At 38.9% G+C, this 22,735-nt stretch overlaps 1 protein-coding gene across 1 annotated transcript in view; it reads right to left on the bottom strand.

Annotated features, from left to right (window-relative positions):
- HMCN1 (hemicentin 1) overlaps window positions 1-22,735 on the bottom strand; it is a gene marked incomplete at its 5' end in the record, with an annotated part of 236,014 nt that overhangs the window by 193,817 nt on the left and 19,462 nt on the right. The window contains 3 exons of the mRNA XM_081947388.1: window positions 2,233-2,355; window positions 4,924-5,082; window positions 14,023-14,093. Of these exons, the coding sequence (XP_081803514.1) occupies window positions 2,233-2,355; window positions 4,924-5,082; window positions 14,023-14,093 (353 nt within the window). The remainder of the gene's footprint in view (window positions 1-2,232; window positions 2,356-4,923; window positions 5,083-14,022; window positions 14,094-22,735) is intronic.

Below are 22,735 nucleotides of genomic sequence, written 5' to 3'. Positions count from 1 at the left end.
GTTTGTCCACCTATCCGTGAGATCAGGATCCTTCTTGGGTTGTTAAGGAAGCCCAGGAGATAACCAAGTGGTAGGTCCATGCACTGGTATTGTATTATCCTCTTTGAGAGAAGGATTAGTCCCGCTGGTCTTGAAGAAAGTGGTGTCAGTCTACTCAAGAGTGGTGGCACCCACTCTCCTGGGGTTCTGAAAAGCTCTTCAGACCTGGCTCTCTGGTCCCAAGCTGAGGTTAATATGGGAGATTTATGGTGCTATTGTTTTTTGTATTATTATGGTTGGTTGTATAGTCAACCAAGTATTTTTATGAGATTTGGCATTTTTTGTCAATGTATTGAGTCCTCTTAAGGACTTAGAGTCAGCAGATGTTGCTGTTTGATAGCATTAAAGGTATTGTCACCGGATGTCAGCTGTTCCAAAATAGCTTCCTTTTACAAATGACTGGTGGTGATTTTGTCAGTGCTGATGGTGTTCAAGTGATGATCCAGATGTTTCGGGGTGGTATCCAAGACACCTATCACTAATGTACTTTCTTCGTTTCGTTTTGCCAAAGTCATTCTATTTGCAAGTCTTTGTATTTTGTTATGTTCTCCAATTTCTCTTCTGTTCTGCTGTCTCCAGATACTGCTACATCTACTATCATGTTGTTGTTGTTATAGACCTTGCTTTGCACTTTTTTTCCTTATTTCTTTACATTAAAGCCAATATAAATTATTTAAAAAATAAGCTCAATTTTTTTAAAGAAAGGGGAGAGCAAGGAAACTGACTTTGTTTGAAAACAAAAAAAAAAGCGAGATACAAGAAGATGGAGAAATAGAACTGCTTTTGCTCACCTGTTATAAAGAAAGAACATGCTATTATGAAAAGCAGAGTTTCCATAAAGAATTTATGGAACGTGTTTATTTAATGAAATCATCATATTTTGTTTCTCTATTTCCAATGTATTATATTCTTAATAATGTTATTTTTATAAGAACATTGCCATAAATAAGTAAAAGGATTCTCCTTATGAATAAGTCTAGAGATATCTTCTTGAAAAGGATTGCTGTTCTAACAGGGAATCTGGCATTGTGAATAAAATAAAGTCAAGACACATTCACAATATCTTTTTATATATTTTTTTATTCAAATGCTTAAACAAGAAGATAAAAACTGATAGAAATTAATATAAAGTAAAAGAAAAAGACAGATATCAAAAAAAGGCAAAAAACACAAAAATAGAAAAAAGTTGAAAAAAAATAGAAAAACAAAAAAGATATAAAATGTCATAGTCAGAACATCTGATATTCGGTGGAGTTTGTTAATTCCAGCATCAGTAGTTAGATTTATGAATTTATTAGATTTATATTTATGTATTTATTAGATTTAGATTTATGTATTTATTAGATTTATTATATTGTTTTATTCAAAAACTCAAAGTGGTGCACACAGCAGACCTTTCTGTTTTCTCCCACAATAACCTTGAAGTTAAATAAATTAGGTTGAGAAAATGTCATTGGCCCAAAGTCATCCAGTTAGTTGTCATGGCCATGGCTGGACTCGAATCTGGATCTCCCTTTGCATAGTCCTACATCTAACCACTACCCCATACAGAAATAAGAAACTAAGTACTTTTTAGATCTGCCATATACCTGCCACAGATGCAAGCTTCACCCTCCCAGGAAAAATAAAACAGTATTCTCTAGCAATTAGGATTTTTTTAGAAGACCAGAAACACTTAGATTCACATTTCTCTTCCATCATGAAGAGGCCTTGAGTAATTCTCTAAAAAGAGCTCCTTGATTATTTGATTTTGGTGAATTCTACTGCAAGCTGATTTGATTTGCACCTCCCAAATCCATATGCTAATAAAAAGGAAATTATTCTCTTGAATTTGCATAGCTTTGAATGTTTGGAGAGAACTCTCAAACATATCAAACATGCTTCTAAAATATGCATTTTAAAATGTGCATTTAAAATTGTTATTTAAATACTTTGCCCTCCCAGATTTTCATACACACACAGAAACAGAATAGAACAGATTTACAAGTAAATAAATAAATATAACATCCTGGGTTTTAGTTTTATCTCCAAGCATAATTAATTCACAAATTCATTCTCTCTCTCTCCCTCCCTCCCTCCCTCCCTCTTTCTCTCTCTCTTACACACACATGCAAAATTCAGGAAACTAAATATCTCTTATTCCATTTAAAAAAAACACAATTAGGTTATCATGAAGACAAGCTCCCATCATACCTCATTAACTTGCTTTTTATCCAAGTGAAAAACTTGACCCGAACTTGTTGAAGCAATCTCTTCATAGACTTTGTAACCAATATGTGCTCTGTCATCACAGTCTCCGGTTAGAACAAATACAACCTGAATGGGTTTTTTAAAAAAATAATTATTTAAATAGTCTTCATATGAAAATGAATGATAAAATGAGATAATCAGACATCAGTTACCTGAAGAATACTATGCACTATAACTTTAAAGAGATAAAATGTATAAACACCTTCAATTTCAAAACGATTAGCCATTCATTTCATAACAATGAAAAATGGCAGGTCACATTAAATATGTCAAAATATTCATATAAATATGAATGTTAGATATTACCTTGTTTCTCCGAAATTGGCGACATGTCCTGATAATAAGACCATGCCATATTTTTCCTGTGGGCAAAAATATACGCCCTCCCCCAATAATAAGCCCCCTGGACAACCCCCCCTCCAGCCAGGCAGAGCGCCACTCACCAACCTACCAACATCACGAAGGCGCAAAGCCGCAGGAGCCGGGGGAGGGGGGCAAAGGCGCTCACTTTGCTTGACGCCTTTGGGATGCCGTGAGGTTGGTGGGTGGCGCTGTGCCCTGTCACTGCGTTGAATTGTTTGCTAGCCTGAACTGACGAATTGAAACTAAAATAATTACTGAAAGAGTTACTGCGCAGGTCATAAGTTCTTATCTGACAATGATTTATTGCGCATGCTTAACATGTTTATTACTTCACACATTCCAGAGAGTTCTCTTCCCTTTTGATCTTTGTCCGTCTGCCGGGAAGCTGGTAGACAAATTGCTTTTTCCAAAATGTAACAATTAGTTAGTTTTTGTTTTATTTTCCATTTCTTATTTTTATATTAAAGCTTATTTTCATTAGAATATGTTTCTCCAGAACTTTTATTTCTTTTCTTCGCACCTTAAAGAATATGCCTGTTTGGAAACGCCGCGATCTAAGCCTCATTTAGTTCAGGGTGAAATCTTCCCCTGACATGCCCAGCTGGAGCGGGGGGGGGGGGGTGCCGGGCAGCTGCTCTCACGAGCAGCTCTTTGGGAGCCCGCTCGCAAGAGAGCAGCCACCCGGCAACCCCAAAACAATAAACCCTCCCCCCATAATAAAGCCCAAGCCATATTTTGTAGGTAAAAAGAAAATAAGACCTTGTCGTATTTTCGGGGAAACACAGTATGTAATTACACATTTTAATTAGTCTTGTTTGTTTGTTTGTTTAACTTATATGCCACTCCTCATCTAGAAAAATGTTTGCTTTTATTTTACTTTGTTTAACTAAATAACTGCTGGAATTGCCAGACTAAAGGTCTATTTGAATGAAGCAGTTAAAAGTTGCAGCACAATGGCTATATATGTATACTTTTCTGATATATATATATATAGAGAGGGAAGGCCTCTTGAGCATGTTGATGGTATTTATAATTCTCTTTCAATATACATATTTAATTTTTCTCCTCCTTTTTAGTAATTAATATATATTTTATATATGTTTAGAAGGGAAGGATGACAAAGGAGGTAGGGAGGGGGAGGAGAGAGGGAGAGAGGGAGAAGAAAGTGATGGATAAAGTACAAATATGGTGTATGTAGAGCAGAAGTGCCGATAATTGATTTTTGGGAGTTGTTGGTAAGATGAATTGATGTAAACATTTAATAATACAATATGGCGTTGGCTATGTAATAGTATACATGTCATTATATGTTATGAAAATGAAAAAATAAAAAACTTTTTAAAAAATGTTGCAGCTAGAGTCTCTTGCTTTCTTGTGTTTTTCTTCCTCTCCGGCTACATGATCCAGATTATGTTTTGCAGTCTGAATTGCATCTGGACTTTCAACTCCGAACAATAACATCAGAACAGCAGCAGCTGCTGGACAGCTCAAAGGTTTTAGCTTTTTGCTTCATCATTCCAGAAAGTCCAAGAAATTACCATACACACAAACAAACAAACATACAAAAATTACGTGCAAGAAAACAGTAGAATGTCTTATGTCTTTTCCAATAATATCCCATTAAATTCTGTGCCATATCAACTTTTCCATCCTCTCCTACACCCCATGGTTGAGCATGCTTAATCTTCGTTGAATTGTTTTGGAGTTACCCCCATCCAATTTTTATTTTAACTTCTTCCAGTCTTATGGTCTGCTAAGCTGTGACTACACTCTTGGCACAGGTGAGGGTATTTTGGCTACATAAATTTGATAAATAAATATCAGGGGGAAAGCAAATATTTTCTTTAATCTCATGAATGGAACCATAGCAAGTGGAAACATAGAAATTGTAAGATGAATAGATATGGTAGAAAATCATAGATGAATATTGCTTGAGCCTCATTATTATTAATTGGAATTAGATTGATTTACCTCGCAATTGAGGATAGATATATTAGACAGAAATCTCCAGTGAATGAATGAATGAATGAATGAATGAATGAATGAATGAACGAATGCTTTATGCCATTTCAACCATTCTGCCTTTAAACAGCTTGCAACAAAGATATAATAAACAAATAATATTCATACAATAACAAAATCAGCCTCATATACTAAGATTCATTTCTGAATAGAAGAGCATAGCACTGTTTACCTTTTGCACAGAATACACACTTTATAGAACAGTTGCAATGTGATTTGGAACAGGGAGTATTATAAGAGGGTTCGTACCTGGGATTGCTTCTGCTGAATCAGCTGCAAAACCTCATGAGTCAGTTTATAATCTTTGGACCGTGCATCAGTAAATACATAGATGAATGAACCAGGAAGAGAAATTTCTAGAGCAATTTTGATGGCTCCAATGCTCATCTCTGGACAATCACCACCTCCCTATGGCAAACAGGAAAATGAACAAAGAGACCTAAATCAAAATCAGTCTGAAAAATAAAAAAAAAGAGTTACAAAATTCCATATTCACTAAGCCTACTGCATATCATGGGTGTAGGGTTTTAAGTGTGAAAACCCCAATTGTTTAAGGCAGGTTTTCCAGGTTCTCATTTCGTTAGATTGGGTAATGGATAGGCACACACAGGCTTAACAGTAACAGCAGGTCTTTATTAAGTACAAGAAGTGAGAACAATCCAGCGAAGGTTGAGTCTTACAGCAGCCCTTTTATAGGGAGCTGTCAGACCCTTCGACCAATAGGATTAAACCTCTGTTCCCACCAGAACAGAGGACCTTGATGGAAACCACTGTAGTTAGAGCCTACTTGTTACGTAGTCACGCAGGTAGGTGGCTTTTGGGTAGCTCTGCCTGACCTGCGCAGTTCAGTAGGAGGGGTTTCCTTGGACAGGTTGGATGGACCTGTTTGCTCTGCAGCTCCGCTTGGTGGAAGCTCCTGGAATCTTTCACAGGCCACGGCTGGAGCTTCTAGAGCCGGTTGACTTGGAGCTCGCTGCGGGCCGACAACATAACCAGATAACTTTCCCGGTTTTGAGCTGGCCGTGGAAGGAGTGAGTGTTTGCTCCATTTGGGTAGGGCTTTGGCTAACTTGTGCAGGAGTTACCTCTGGTTGTCTAAGAGTGGAGTTGGAGAGGTGGCCACGGAGTTGGTCAATATGCCCTCTCCAATTCCTACCATCCTCGAGCTCTGGGAGATAAGAGTGAGGGCCGGTGATGCCTATCACTGTGGCAGGAATCCACAGAGTTCCCCCGGCATAGTTGTGGGCGTATACAGAATCCCCTACACTAAATGTCCGAATCTTGCTTGTGGAGTCTGGGGGCGATGAGGCAGAATAATTGGGATGTAGCCGGTATAAGTGGGACCTTAACCAGCGACCCATGAAAAGCTCGCAGGGGCTTCTCCCTGTAGTGACACTAGGTGTGATGTGCTGGATTAGCAAATGGTGGTCAACCCGTGTTTGCCAATCTCCCGGGCCCATCCAAGAGAGGGCCTCTTTTGCAGATCTCACTATTCTCTCCACCTGACCATTGGAGGCCGAATGGAATGGCGCAACCAGGGCATGCCTGATTCTCTGAGCTGCTAGGAAGGTCTCAAATTGCATGGCCATGAATTGGGGCCCATTGTTAGAGACCAAGATGTCGGGCAGGCCGTGCATGGAGAAAAGTCTCCGTAGCACCTTGATGACCGCTTCTGCTGTAGTAGAGGTCATCAGGACTACCTCTAACCATTTTGAGTAGGTGTCCACAACTACGAGAAATGTCTGGCCATGAACTGGGCCAGCAAAATTAATGTACACCCTAGACCATAGTGTTTGAGGTCGCTCCCACTCCTTAGCGGGAGCCTCTGGAGGTGCTGGTCTCGACTCCTGGCACGGTGTGCAGGTAGCCACCCATTCTTTGATCTCCCTGTCCATGTTAGGCTACCACACATAACTCCTAGCCAAAGACTTCATCCTGACAATTCCAGGGTGCCCTACGTGTAAAGCCTCTAATATTGCAATGTGCAGTTTGGGTGGAACAATTACCTGGTCCCCCCACAGTAAACAGCCTTTAACAACAGACAGGTTATTTCTCTTATGATAATACATTTTGAAATCAGCCCCATCAGGCCCCTTGGGCCACCCCCTCCACACCCAGTTCAAAACCTGTTTGATCGTGGAGTCTCTGGCAGAGTGGCGGGCAAAGTCACTAAGCAAGATGGAACCAGTCTCTAAACAATGCGAAAAACTGGCATCTCGGGGATAGGGTATGCGAGTAGTTCGTTGGTGCTGTAATTGACACCGGTCACTTCCAGCCCCAGGGCTTCAAATCAATCAAGCCCCAGAAGGCTCCACAGGTTTCCACTGACCACCGTCACTGGGAGCTGGCCACTGAAGTTGTTGAAGTTCACCAGGAAGGTGCCCTGGCCCATGACGGGGACTCTGTTCCCCTGGTAATTGCGAAGGCAGATGTTGTTTCTTCAGGTTAGGGATAGCCTGCTTCAGGGTAGACCACGGCATGATAGTCAGTGACCCGGTGTCAATCTCCATCTCACATGGAGAGCCCTCGATGAGGACTGTGACCTTCAGCTTCTTTGACCGCCTTGTGTGGGCTTGGCCGATTGAGGTGTGATGGGTGATTCTGTTGTCGCCCTCCGAGTGCCATGGTGGTGGCCACCATGCCCCTTGGTCGGGCCTCTGCTGGCGGTTAGGTCGGCTTTGTGGCTGCCAGGTCATCGGGGGAAGCTTGCTTCGGCAAACCTTGACGATGTACCCCTTTTGCTCACAGCACTGGCAGATAGCGTCACGGAGATGGCAAAATGATCTGGCATGGTCTCCTCCACAGCTAGCGCAAGGCAGGACACACAGTTTGAATTTGCCCACTGGCTCGGTGCAGCTACTGCGCATGCGGCAGCTGTCATATTCTTCACCTTCTGAGCTCTCGGCCTCTACAGCCTTGCGATGTGAGCGTGTGCTCTTCCGCGCATCCTGTGAAGCGCCCTGGCGCTGCAGGGTTTCTGCAGACTTAGCAGCCGATTCTGATGCCCTGGCTTCGTCCAAGGCAATTTGCAGAGTGAGGTCAGATGTGGCAAGTAACCTCCTCTGTAGATTAATGTCCCACCCACCGCAAATTATGCGGTCCAGAATCAGCTCGTCCAGGTCTCGGAATTTGCAGTATGCGGCGGCCTTGCGAAGTGCCGCAACGTACTCATTTATCGACTCGCCCTCTTTCTGGTTCCTGATGTTAAACTCATGCCGGCGAATGTGCTTGGACAGCTTGGGGGCATACTGGGTCCTCAGCATCTGCTGGAGCACTGATTGCAGTGGTGTCAGCTCAGAGAAGTCTTTCGCCGTCTCGAACACTTACCGGCCATAGTATCCGAGGAACATGTTCTTCTTGTGGCCTTCACAAAGGCCAATGAGGTCATTTGCCTCGAGGAAGCAATCAAATCATAGCATGTACAAGTTCCAGTGCTCGGTAACTGGGTCATACGGAGTCGGTCAGGTGTGCATTTTGTGTTCAGATCCTTCGACCAATAGGATTAAACCTCTGTTCCCACCGGAATAGAGGACCTTGGTGGAAACCACTGTAGTTAGAACAAGTATCTAACACACTTCACCTCAAATCTACACCAAATAATAAAGATGCTGGCTTAGAACAATGCATCCCTGAGATAACAAGTGCTATTTCTAAATTTTACATTATACTAAAATAAGTTACCTGAACAAAACTAGTGCTAAACTTTCTTACCCACTTGTCCTGAAAAGTTTCCCTAGAAATCAATCTGCCTTCCAAAAAGATATCAGATGAAGCATGAGATGAAGCTGTTGGAGAATTGCCCTTACATTACATGGTGGTCCTCCCAGTTTCATTTAACTTTTCTTTCCATCAGTGTACCCAATGCCTTTTCAGTACAACTAGCAGGAAAGTAAATGGGAAGGGACACTGTTTTCTAACAAAAAGGGAAGAAGGAACTATATAACCTTCTTTATTTGATGCTCCATAATTATAATTATGGAAACAAATCTGTAACTAAGTTCTAATGTTTTCAATCCTGATAAAATGATATCCATAATTCTGTTTAAACCCATACATTGTTAATTTCTCCGTTACCCAACATCTGAATATAAGTGCTGCACATATAGTTTTTAAAATATTGCAGTCTATTTCAAAATATCACCCCCTCTTCAGAATTGAGTTACTGCTACAGGGATACAGTATAAAAATATGATTATCAAGTTCCTATTTATTCCTTAATGCATTTCCTATTGTACTATAGTTTACACAAGATTTTTAGATACTTCTAAAGCTGTTGATGTAACAGTATTTTTGCAAGTTACTACTACACTCTATTTCTAGTTTTAATTTCTTTCAAAACTACCGGTAGCCTATCTGGAAGATCAACTAAAGGAAGCACAACTAAGAAATCAATAAAAACTGCTCATTAGCTAAATTTAATATATTACAACTTGATTCATTACTCTGTTTGGAAGCACCAATACTTCAAAATATAGCTTCTGATTTTCCAATAGAAAGACAAGACAAGCCCCAAACAAAACAACTAGCAGCTAGAATGAACATGGTGGAAGAATGTTTTAAAAGGAAATATTTTTATGATTCATGTGAATTGGCAATGGTTTTCTGTCTTTGGGGAAAAATTAATATAAGCCCTATTATTTTTTCCTGCTGCTATAAGAAAACATTGCTTTGATAAATTACCATATTATCTTGACTATCAATGTTATGTATGTTATATTTTATTCCTAAAAAGCCTCATCTTCTTAAGGCTATTTTTGGTTTGTCCTGTGATTCCCATTTTAGAAACAAAATGATTAACAATAACAGTTGATTTTTCATGTACACCACTTAAACACATGATTCAAAAAAATCTTCTAGGCTAAAATTTGGCAACCTAAATATTCAATCTGATATTTACCAGATGTTCTGTCTTCAGTTCCAATTAGTCACATCCAACAAGGCCAACAGCAAAGTAGAAAAGATTGCTTTACCTTTAGATCCCCCAAACTCAACTTGGACAATTTGGGTTGATGCACAGTCATTGCTTACAACTGAGATTTGCTGCCATCATTTTTTTTATTTCTGCCCTTAAATATCTGTACAGAAATAAGGCCAAAAGAAGGAAAATATATTCTCCTTTCATTACCTGGGTAACTCAAGGACATCTTCAGCCTGAATCTGGTTGTCATTCTGGAGGTGTTGAGGCCTTCTAAGGCCTGCTACCAGATTACAATTCCCAGTTATAGCTGGCAACCTAAATTTCCAAAAGTATTTGAAAATTAGGCTTTATTCCCAGGCCTTGGAGCAGAGTAGTTGCCTCAGCCCCTGTAGCCTGCTATTTGCTTTTCGATCTGGCTCTCTGGATGTCTATTGTCCATTTCCTAATATTTCTTATTGTTCCATTTCTTTTTACTGTAAGGTGCCCAAAACCATTTGCAGTCTGGCAGCCTATATTAATTAAATAAATAAAACATAACCTAACATAGGCATGAAAAGTACCTTTTTCAAATAAGATAGATAGATGATAGATAGATAGATAGATAGATAGATAGATAGATAGATAGATAGATAGGTAGATGATAGATAGATAGATAGATAGATAGATAGATAGATAGATAGATAGATGATAGATAGATAGATAGATAGATAGATAGATAGATAGATAGATAGATAGATAGATAGATAGATAGATAGATAGATAGATAGATATCTTACAGAGAAAATGAAAAAGAACCATTTTTTTCTTGGAAAGATCACTAATTATAATGTCTTGATAAGATCACACTTGGAATATTGCATCCAGTTTTGGTTGATACAATATATAAAAGCTGTTGAGATTCTAGAAAGAGTGCAGAGAAGAGCCACAGAGATGATTAGGGGAGTGGAAGCTAAAACCCATGAAGCATAGTTGCAGGAATTGGGGATGTCTAGTTTAATGAAAAGAAGAACTAGGTGTGATATGATAGCAATGTTCCAATATCTTAGGGATTGCCAGAAAGAAGAGGGGTGGGGGTGTCAACCTATTCTCTAAAGCACCTGAAGGCATAATAAGAAGCAATGAATGGAAACTCATCAAGGAGACATCCAACCTAGAACTAAGGAGAAATTTCCTGACTGTTAGAACAATTAGTGCAACAACTTGCTTCCAGAAATTGTTAGGTTTTTAAGAAGAGATTGGACAACCATTTGTCTGGAATGGTATAAATTTTCCTGCTTTTGAGGTGGGTGGGCGTTGGACTAGATGACCTCCTAAGTCCCTTCCAATTCTGTTATTGTGTTATTAAATTCATGGAGATTCTTGTTCAGGAATTTAGCCAATCAACCTCCTTAATCTTTCTGCACTAGATGTAAACAAGGATTAATTTACAAGGCACTTGTTCCATTCTGATCTAGTGATAGTCTCTAGTCTAAAGGTAAAGGTTCCCCTTGCACATATGTGCTATCGTTCCCGACTCTACGGGAAGGCCTAGCTTGCTTTTTTTAAAAGCTTGCTTTTTTAAAAAGCTTGCTTTTTTAGAGATGCAATACACCAGATAAATCTATGACTCACATATTCAATCCCATGATGGGCTCATGAACAGGACAGACAAAAAATGTTACAAAGAGAAGAGGCAGGAATTGAATTGAATTTATTAGATTTGTTAGCTGCTACCTCTCCACAAAGGGACTCGGGGAATGCAGGATTCCCCAAAAATAACTAGGTTTGGCAATGACAACTAGCTGTGATTCTTAAATTAATCTTCCATGTAATATTTCTGTAGGTGAATGGCAAAATAATCGCCTATAGTACCATATATATACTTTCATCATGTGCTTTCAGAAGCTATGGTTAGAATAATAAAAAATTTCATCCAAAAAAGTAATTCCAATGGTCCCACTTACTTTCTTAATGGGGTGATTTCTTAGTTTTCAGCAAAGGAATTAAATTTAGAAGTGCATTCCAGAAATTTAAGACAATCATTTACCCTGACTGATTTTGTTAATTTTTTCCCTTTCTTGTTCAGTATTCCAAAATGCAGAATCTTCATATTAGGATGTGAGAAAATGCACAAAAATGGATACTATATTCTATCTTTGGTTTACCCAATATAGTGTATCTCAGTACAATAACAGCTTCACAATACTTCCTCAAAATTCATCTTGAAAATTTGATTATGGGGAAGAACTTCAATACATCAAGAAAGGACCAGATTGTGATTGTATAAAATCGATTTAATTCAAGTTGGAGTGTCAAGTTTAATTTAAATCAGTGTTTCTCAATCTTGGCGACTTTAAGTCTTGTGGACTTCAACTCCCAGAATTCCCCAGCCAGCTGGCTGGGGGATTCTGGGAGTTGAAGTCCACAGGACTTAAAGTCGCCAAGATTGAGAAACACTGATTTAAATCAAGTTGGAATGTTGAGATACCAGAGTTTTCTGGTCTTGGTTCTACATTTGCAAATTCAATCAAAATATTCAATGCTCTCAAATGACTCCTAAGATACAACCCAAAGGTGCCAGACTGGAGAAGGATAGGATTATTAATATGCCTATTGTGAATATACTTTAAACTAGCTTCCTTGTGTTGAACAATTTTCTACCACAGCATAATTGTATTGTTTCTGTCTCTTTTATCTTTATTTTTGCCAGGAATATATAGGACATATCCTGAAATAACCCCACTCAATTGGGCTGTTGTATTTGATCACCACAACTCCTGCAGTGAATATTATTTGAAAACCTCCTTTGGAAAAAAAATGTTCCACTACTTCAGTACGTTATTCATTTGATATTAAATTATGACACTAATTCTTTACTCTCCTAACTAATGAAAAACATACATTTTTCCCTTCCCTGCAGCATAAATATGTCTCATTGCTGTAAAGTTATAATGATGGGTTTTTTTCTTTTCTTAAGTCACATTTTTCTTTTGTTCTCTTCCCCATTCCGCAATGTGCATATATCTTGGGCACGTAAGAAGATGTCCTTCCAGAATCACACAAACAACTATTTTAGCAAACAATTTCCTATGTTTAATCTTTCATTTTACAACTTATGATATTTTAAGTGATGGATCAGTTGGTACAATCCAGAAGATTCCAAAGAAAGAAGAAGGAAAATCATTTGCATTATCTGTGGAACCTTCAGCCTTTGGATGCAGCCCCACGTCTGAGTCCTTCGTTGTAGCAACTCATATTAAAACAATCAAAGAGCTTGAGGGCAGAAAAGCAGTGAAGCATGATTCATAATAGGGTTCTCTAAACTTGGAAACTTTAAGATTTCTGGATTTCAATTCCCAGAATTCCCCAGCCAAATGGCTGACTAAGGAATTCTGGGAGTTGAAGTCCACAAGTTTTTTAACTGCCAGGCTTGGAGACCCTAGTTTAGAATGTTCTTTCCTAACCTCTAGTGTGGCAGAGATTATAAAACCCACTAGAATTCCAAAGGTTGGGGAAGGCCACTTCAGAGATCAGCTGGAGGAGGGAAATAAACATTTTTTTTCTTTTGCCTCTCATCAAGTTAATGAAAGCCATGTAGAGAATAATAGGTACCTAAGACTTGTTTTCTACCCGTTACTTTGTGAGGAGGAAATTTGTAAGTCCAGCTTCCCCTTCCACCACACAAATAAGCCATCCATTAATTTATTTATTCTGTGGGTAGTGGAAGGAAGGAAGAGTCCTTTGCTCTCCTTCTTCCCATCCAATAATGTCTTGCACAATGCTATTTATTCCAACTGCTATCAGGATGCTTTGAGCATTCCAAACGCATAGTTTCAGTAGTGGTTACAACTCTGAAGATACTGTTCTGTTTGGATTGTATGATATGAGATTTAATTCCTCTCAACTCAAGTCTTCCCTAACATCATGTATCATATTCTAGACATGCTGGACTTCAATCCCCATCATCGCAGTGAGCATCCAGAGAGATCAAGTTAAGTGAGGTTATCTTTACCTTCAATCTGCAGATCTCTCTAGTTCAATGGATGTTTTGTTTTAGAATCTACTTCCAAAATTGAGGCGCATGGAACTTTCCAACCAGCCACAATATATGAATTAACCCAGATAATTGAGTAACTTCCTATGCTATGCTAGAGAAAAATAATAAAATGGAGAATGTTACTGCAAGCAGCTTTACAATTAAGAATTAATTGCACTAATTTAGAATGCAGCTGTAGATAGTAAGTCACCTTTTAGAATGCCGTGACACCGAACTCTCCTGCAAGTATTAAGCTAGGAACATGGGAATTAAATTTCCCTGACATTTAGCTTGATACATGCATGAGTTCTTCTTCTAATACAATGAAGGTTATACTATTACCCTCCCATGCAGGCTGATAGAGGACAGTCTGATATTTCATTTCCTCTGTGAAATTAAAGAAATAGTCCACTCACCTGAACATATAGTTCTCTGAGTTCATATTGAAATTTCTTAGGATCTGTGGTAATGGTTACAGGACCAATTTCTGAAAGGAAAACAAGGAATTCAAGGGAAAGCTCAAAGTGTTTGCATTAATGTCTGCAAAAGCTAACACACACACACACACACACACACACACACACACACACACATACTGCATATTCTTTATTATGGTAAGCAACCAGTACAAAAATGCATATGTTATATGTATATAAGATAAAAAGTTGTAGTCTTCAAATTATAAAACCCATTGAACTGATCTAGTGAACTAATCCTATGATACCTATTCTCTGTAAAATTTATCTACTTTACTGTTTGTTAATTCTTGTTTAGACACGTGTCTATGTAAGAAAAAAGTAAATTGAGAATAATTTTATATACAATAATGAATTGGGATAAATGTTGCCTTCTAACCTTGCTGAATCACATAAATGCTATATGTCAGATTGCCTCTTCATGAAATTTGGTCTTGATTGGGCAATTCTACAAGAACAATTCTCCAACTGTGAGAAAATATGTACAAAGAGTACAACAGTGGTTTTTTTTTTACATTCTTTTATTTTACAATGCCAAATTCTCAAAAAGCAAAATGCCATTCCCTAAAAATCATTTAGTTTATTTATAAGTAACAGCACAGGTCAAAACATGATTATCTAATAAATCCCCGAGTCCCTTCAGGGAGAGGGGGCGGTCTAGAAATCTAATTATTTATTATTATTATTATTATTATTATTATTATTATTATTATTATTATTATTATTATTATTATATAATGGGCAAAGATCTCATCAGGTCAAGTGTTCTGAAAAAGTGTGAAGCTAAATAAGGATCAGTAGGACATCTACTAACTCAGACAAACAAATATTGATAGTAATTGAATTTGGACAAAAATAACCTAATTATTTCAAAAGAAGTACTATATGTGCATTTTGTTGTTTTTGAAAGCCCTCTAGATACTGTGAAAAAACCATTAGCCCTAGTCATCATGGGCAGGAAAGAAGAATGATGAAAAATGAAGTTCAACAACAACATCTAGAGAACTACAAGATTGTCTTCCCTGTGTTAGAGTACAGTGTAATGGAAAGGTCTTCTGTGCCATTGTGTAGCAAAATAATTTAAGGATAACCTAAGAATCTATGGTGTTCCCCCATGATTGCAATATCTATTTCAAATTATTTAATTAAATCAGGCAGAGGACTGGGTAAAATACAAATGATAATGCAGCTTTATCTACATTTTTATGTTCCAATGACAATAAAAGTTTAAACATGTTTTGGGAAGTATGAGGGTAAATACAAAATACAAAAAAACAAAACAAAACACCTAACAAAAGTTTTATAAACTCAGAGGTCTTTTACTGCAGACAAGAAATGACTCATATTTATACAGAAGATCTTCCTGTTGCATATCATAAATCTCCACATCTGCACATCTGCACATCTACACATCAGCACCAGAGTTTAAATAGTAAGCCCTTTTCTTTCACCTCTTCAAATCAACAGACTTTGGGCCATCTTGAGATGGGAATTGTCTGTTCACTCTCCACATAATATTTTATCCTGGCCCAAGCATTCTGAGCTGCTTGCAGATACATCTTTTTGTTCCATTTGCATTTTGTGAGGGCTTTACCCCAAATAGCAAGCCAACCTATTAATACCTTAGACAACAACTTAAATGGTATAGGATTTCCTGCCTAGGCAGGGGATTGCACTAGAAGACCTCCAAGGTCCCTTCCAGCTCTGCTATTGTATTGTATTATATTATAAATACGTATCTCAGACAAAATGGGGAATTTCCTCGTTTGAAATATATCCATGTTTAATTTTTTTTATTGGCACCAGATCTTCTGTTCTTGGAGTTGATGTCCCTCACAATTAGATTGATTGTTCTTTCTCTTCATGTTTTCTCTTCTTATAGCATACAAACAAGGACTGATAGCTCTTAAGAGAGCAGGTTTGGTAATGAAGAATAAAGTTTGTCTCATGGATTACAAATCCTAGTTTAATTACTGAAGCAACACATTTTTCTTAAAAAGAAGCCCTTGGGCCAGAAATTCACTGTACAGAAATTGTGTTCTTCTGTTAAAACACTGCTGTTTTGTTTGGCTCCAGGAAATCTCACCAGTTTTGGACAATTAAGCTATAGATATAGTGTAATAGATTTTAATAAACATTCATAAGAATGACATACAATTTAGCCTTATTTCTTGTTCATCATAATATGGTTGAGCCTGGGGCTGAAGCAATCTAGATTTCTGAGTCCTGGGAAACTGACCAATCCCCACCAACACACCACTCATTCTTAGACCTAGATGTAGAATCAGATAATTCAACCACTAAATTCCTACAAAGGATGGCGGGGGAGGGGAGACAATGAGAAAGAAAGAATGAGAGAGATGGAAATACTGTTTTTGCAATAGAAGCTTTGCTTTCCTGCTCTGTTTAATCTCCCTATGCTTACTGTCATATACATTTTTTAAAACGCCAGTGAAAAACCAAAGAGTAGCTTGTGTTAAAACCTAGAACATAACCCCTTTCATGTCTGCAATGATATTGTCCCTTGAGACAATACCATAACAGTGCTGTCGAGCTAAGCAAGAAGCTAGAACTAGAATGGGCTTGCTTTTTAATGTGAAACACTTTTAAAAACTGACAGTGCAGTCTGATTGATTGAATGAATGAATGTATGGAATGAATAGTTATGAAGAAAGTTCAAAGTAATGTTGGTCAACATATCAATGTATATTTAGGCTAAAGTCACTTACCCCAGATTAAAGTTTTATTGTGCTTCCTCTTTGCCTCAAAGAAGAGAAATTCAAACATAATACTTCTTTGTTTTCCTCATTTTTTTCCACACATTTTTGTCTTAACTCCAAAAAAAAAATGTGTGAAGGAGAAAAAAATAGGTACACAATGCTTGCTGACCATGAGCACTGGGGCTGTTAGACCTCAAAGCACTATAGATCCCTAGCTCAAAATTCTCATTCTGTACCAGGTTCAATATACTGCCTACAGGATGCCTGATTTTACTACTGCCTGCCCAGTTCAAAAAAAATACATTTAAATTCTATCAGGAACAATACAAATGAATGTAAAACAGCAGTAATAGCAAATCAACCCTACTGTAGTTTAAAGTAAAAAACTTCATGCCAATTTATCAAACAACTCTGTGATTTGCTTGCTTTACAAAATAAATATCAAACTATCTCAACTGATTATGGGAATTTAAAAAAAAATTAAATGCTAATGGCTGTTCTGTCCCAAACTTCTACAATATATACGGATGCAGACTTGGCTGTCTGCCACAACTAAGGAGAGAGATAAGCAACCCCTTGGCTGGGAGCCCAGAAAGCTATGTCTATGAAACAAGGCTTGAACTCATGAAAGTCTCCCAATCTTTCTCTATGGCTGGATCAGTAAATTGTTGTTTCCTGCAAAATTCCCCTCCTGTCGCCCCACCTATAAGCTCTCCGGGAGGGGCCAATCAGTAGCCACCTGTTCCTATTTCCTTCTGTGACCCTTTTTCCAAAGCTGCTCTCTCCTCCTCGCAGCCCTATGCATATATACATCAGGGACAGCCTCCCTCTGTTCTTCCCCACTGCTCCCTGACTCAGGTGCCACCTGGTGGCCAACAGGCCTCTCTAGTCTCTGCTCCAAACACCCCCCAAGAGTCTTCCTCAGCCTCCTGGGCAGTCCCATAGTGTTCATCGCTGGCAGATTCCACCAACAGCTCAGCTGGCTGCTGTTGGGCCACAACAATGGCATTATACATTCAATATTTTTCTAACTATTGTAACATATTACTGAATATGTCCTAGTCACTATAAACTGGAAAACCACAAAACTTGAACTTAACACAACCAAGATGTTGTTTAGACTGATCCCTAAGCAACTGACCAAACACCACTACATTTCTACATAAAACTGTCTGCTAAGAGATCTGACAGACCATAAGACTACTTCTACTCCCTACTTCAAAAATAAACTGGAAACCAACTCTTCTCTCTGATAAATAAACAGGAAATGGTCTCAATAAATAAATCTTGATGTTAATAGACCTCAAGTATCTCAATACATTTTGAATACAATGTACCTCATCTAGGCAAAGAATTTAAAGCAATTATTCTGCTCTTTTTTTAAAAAAAAATCTATTGGTGTACAGTATATATGTATTCAATTCACAAATGCTAATGAAACAAATGTTCACAAATGATGCTTTCTTAATGTACAATTCCAAAGCAATGGATCAGATAATATCCAAACTAAGTGGATGGACTCTTAAGAAAATAATGCAAGGGAATATTGAGTCAATTGAACAATAAAAAAGCTACAGCAAACTCTTGAGAATTAGGTTACCAATTCCTCAAATAAAATTCACATGGAAGACAAAAATAGAAAGTGGGAAAGAAAATATCAATCTGCCGATTAATAAAGTATTAAACTTGCATGCTTTCTGACTCTCAACAACTCTGTAGGGCTTACAAATCTTGTGATTTTGTTGTACCAGATTTTGTTGTACCCCCAATGTTGGCGACCAGTAAAGTAGGATTCCAGTTTCAGATAACAAGCTAGGCAGCTGATTCCAATTTATCTAGCTAATCTCCCAAATAGGAGAAGCAAAGGCAGCATATAGAGTAATTACATGTTCCTCAATTTTGACATTTTTTTAATGCTGTTTTACCAAGATATGAAGCATAAAATTGCATATAAATCTCCATCTGATGAATGGATTCATCATTGAGTCCATCTACAGCAGTGGTTCCCAAAAAGGGCGGTACCGCCTCCCTGTGGGCGGTACCGCCTCCCTGTGGGCGGTACCACCTCCCTGTGGGCGGTACCGGCTCTCTTGGGGTGGTGGGATGACTGGGGGGCGCTAAGAGGCATGGGGGGCAGCAGGGGGCACTAATAGGCAGGGTGGTGGTGGCAGGGGGGGTGCTAAGAGGGCAAGGGGAAAAAATCATGTATTGTGTTGGCTGCAGAGGGTGTCGCCTCTAGGTTAGTAGCTTCCCCTTAGCTAATTCACAGATGGAAAGGAGAAACTTGCCGAGAATAAGATGGACTGTTTAAAGCCCATTGGCGCGGGCAGAAGGACAAAATTACCCAAACCTGGAAATAGATGCGGGTTTCCCTTTAAGCAACGTCACCACCCTCCCATCCAATCACTGCCTTCCTCCCAGGAGAGTGGTGCACGCCACTTCAATTGCCCTGCCCCCAACACCGCCAGCATCTTAACTGACCGGCTTGGCTTGTGAAAAGGTTTTTTTTTAACGGTCGGTGGGTGGGGAGATCATGCATGGTGTTGTTGGGGGGAGGAAAACTCCCACCAATCAAATTCTAGTTGAGCTTGCGAGAGAAATCTTTGCCACTGGTTTAAAAAACGATCACATATTTCGTGCCATCCTTTTCCTTTGCATGGAGACACTGCTGGGTAAAAGTGATATCAGGATCTTCTTTAGATGGAAATTCCAGATTGGGTGATAAATCCATTTTCAGATACTGAGGAAGATGGGGTAGTGGAGGAACAACTCATAGAGCTGCAAAATGACATTGAGCTGAAGCCAAAGTTTAAGAAATTGTACCAAGAGTTTTGGTTACAGAAAGAAATTTCAGATCACTATCCTGCACTATGGACAGTGGTTAAGAAGCTCCTTGTTGCATTTCCAACATCATATTTGGTGGAACATGGCTTCAGTGTGGTCATCCAACTTCTCCCAAGCAAAGAAATCGACTCCAGATTACTGAACGTGGGGATTTAAGACTCCTGCTAAGTGACTTAAAACCAGACATTGGGAAACTGGTATCACTTCATCAAGCCCATCCATCACATTAAGAATTTACTGAACAGTGAAGTAGTTACTAAATTTTACTGAGTTTACTAAGTTACTAGTTACTAAGGTTCTTGATAAATGACTATCAGACTTTGAAAACCTGGTATCACTGGATCATGTTCAACAATTTTGTTGAATTAACATTAACTAAAAAGATTTTTAAATTGGATTTTGAATAAATGTGCAATTAATTGTTGCAGTTTTGAATTTTACTGTTACTATCTTCCTTCAGTCGTGCAAACCACCCAGTCACATGGCCCCCAGCCACGCCCACCAAGCCACATCCACAGAACCGGCAGTAAAAAAAATAGAATTCCACCACTGGGTGGGGGGCACTGAGGATCATTTTGTAGCAACAAGGGGTGGGTGGACTGAAAAAGTTTGGGACCACTGATCTACAGCATACAATATTTCAAAGTGGAAATTTTCCACTAAAATATCCTACACATTCAGTATGCAGACAAAAAGATCTAACTATTTAGGTCAATCAACAATAAATACATTTATTAACATTTAATAGAGACAGTATGATGTGGGTCCATTGGAAAAAAAATGAAAAATGCTGACTGCAGTCTTGCGGTTCATGAGATGATTTATTTCCAAGAGCCTATGGGATTGTTCCTATTTTTTTCCTCCAGGGCTAAGATCTTCTGTCCTCAAATGGGGAAATCTGATGTCAGAAACCCTCTTTTAAGGCTGCCCATGCCAAGAATCAAGCAGCGGGAAAAGGAGACATGGAAGGGTTTTGGCAGGGAGTCATGCCAGAGGAACAATGATTCTTATGGATTCTAAATTCTCTTGACTCCTTAACATGCCCACAAACTAGTCTGGAATCTACATCAGTTTTTGAAGCTTTCCCTCCTGTTAGTTTCCAGGGAGAAGAAACAGCACAGCAGACATGGTGACTCCTTCATTTCCACTGAGAGTGCTGGGTATCTTAAAATCAAAGGTTTTGGAACACTTCACAAGAAAAGGTAGAAATGTATTGCCCAAGGGAGAAGGAAAGATCTGCTTGATAGATGGCAGCCTAGCTGAAACTTGCTTTGAAGAAATGGAGATATACCAAAACATTTTGTTCTTGGTGCTCTCAGAGTTTGGTGGTTGATGGTGTTACCTACTTTAGTAGTGAAACATCTGCAAGAAAACCACCAAACTCAGAGAGCGCCAAGGACCCCATATTTTGTTGTAGTAGGTACTGTCATTTCTCACTTATATAAAAAATAAGGTCTATATTAATTTTCAGATTTATTGCTCACTTGCACCTAATGTAAGCATTTCCTGATAATCCCCACCATGTTTCATAACAGATCCTTTGAGGAAAACTTGATTTTACATATAACAAATTACTTTGAGCAAAGATAATAAAAATCCAAAAGATTGTATCTCAGTATATGAGATATAACCATTTTTCTGATTCAATAGAATCCTAATTGCTAATATAAAATATTAACAATAAAAGTCAACAAACCTGGGTCAAGGACCTCCCATTAAAAACATGAAACAACTACACCATTCTTCTTTGTCAGACCTCTGCGAGTAAAAACCTGGCCTCAATCCTTGGGGAAAGAGCCAGGTTTTCATGACTTTCTGAAAAGCCATGAAGGTTGGGGTTGTCTTTATCTTTGGGAGGAAGACTCTTCTCTAGGCCAGGCACCATGACAGGTTGTGGACTTACCACTTGTAGGAAGGGAAGAGGTGAAAATTGTCCAGTACCACTCAGTCCAGTGATGCCTCCTTCAAGGAAGGTGGAATATCACTCCCCACAAAGAGGTATTTATTACCTCTTGAACCCAATTACATGTCACTTCCCAGAAGACAAGTGACAGTAGTCAGCATCCAAAAGATCCTGTCCACTTCCTTGGAACAACCATATTGAACACAATACAGATAATTGGCAACATTGTGCCCCAGTCAACTCTACAGGGCCAACATGTAGAATCCAACTCCAAGCAGATACAAACAACTTTATCTGTCAGATGCTGAACATAATACTTGCAATGACCCTGAAGAATCCCAAGCCACCTCCAACTGCAGGTGAAGTGAAGGTACTTTGAAATCTCCCGTCACCATACACCTAGGTAATTCCATTACAAACCCAATCACAGAGTCAAGTGTAGATCAGGCAGGGCAGAAAAGTTGCTGCATAGCAACTTTTGAGGAGATTTATATACAAGTAGATCCCTAGAGCTCAACTTCACAAAAAGAGTCTCATGTCTACTATCATAAGGACTGGGGGCCTTCAAAATCTCCTCAATGACAATTTGTCACACTTCCCCCAGAATCTTGGTTGATGCTACACTTGAAACTCAGCTGGGCACTTTTTGGAGAGAGGAAATAGCCTCTCTGTGCCCAATCAGGTCTCAATAATGCAGGCAAAGTCAGCCTTCTCATCACAGGAGGCCTTACTAAAGAATGTCTTAGCTTTCAATAGATGAAACTCATGGACACTGAAGCACTCAAGAATGGCCAAAGCATTGCCTCTCACCATACCCTCCTATGCCCATCACCACCTTAGTATTCCTACGCCCCCTCTCTCCCCCCCCCTCACTTACAAATATTTCACTTTCCCTACCCCACAACCAAACAACATAGTTGAAGTAACTATCCAATCCTGATACCCTGATGCTTCGGCACAACACTCCACACCCAGCTCCTAGGCAGTCTCACCACTGCAGCTAGCTACCCTGATTGTCATCCACAAAATAACAACCAGAAGATGGAACTTGTTAATTATCATTGTTTCCCATTTCACCTCCTATCTTTTTCTCTATCTGTGATCTATCAGCCAGATATCTTTTTGGTCCCAGATTTAGCATTCTTTCAGAAGAGCACTAAATCCATGTGCATAAATAGCCTGACAT

The sequence above is a fragment of the Natrix helvetica genome (assembly GCF_964273705.1).
Source record: "Natrix helvetica genome assembly, chromosome: 3".
Classification (NCBI taxonomy): Eukaryota; Metazoa; Chordata; class Lepidosauria; order Squamata; family Natricidae; genus Natrix; species Natrix helvetica.
The sequence above is the reverse complement of the archived record's forward strand: the minus strand, read 5'-3'. Positions and strand labels throughout refer to the sequence as shown.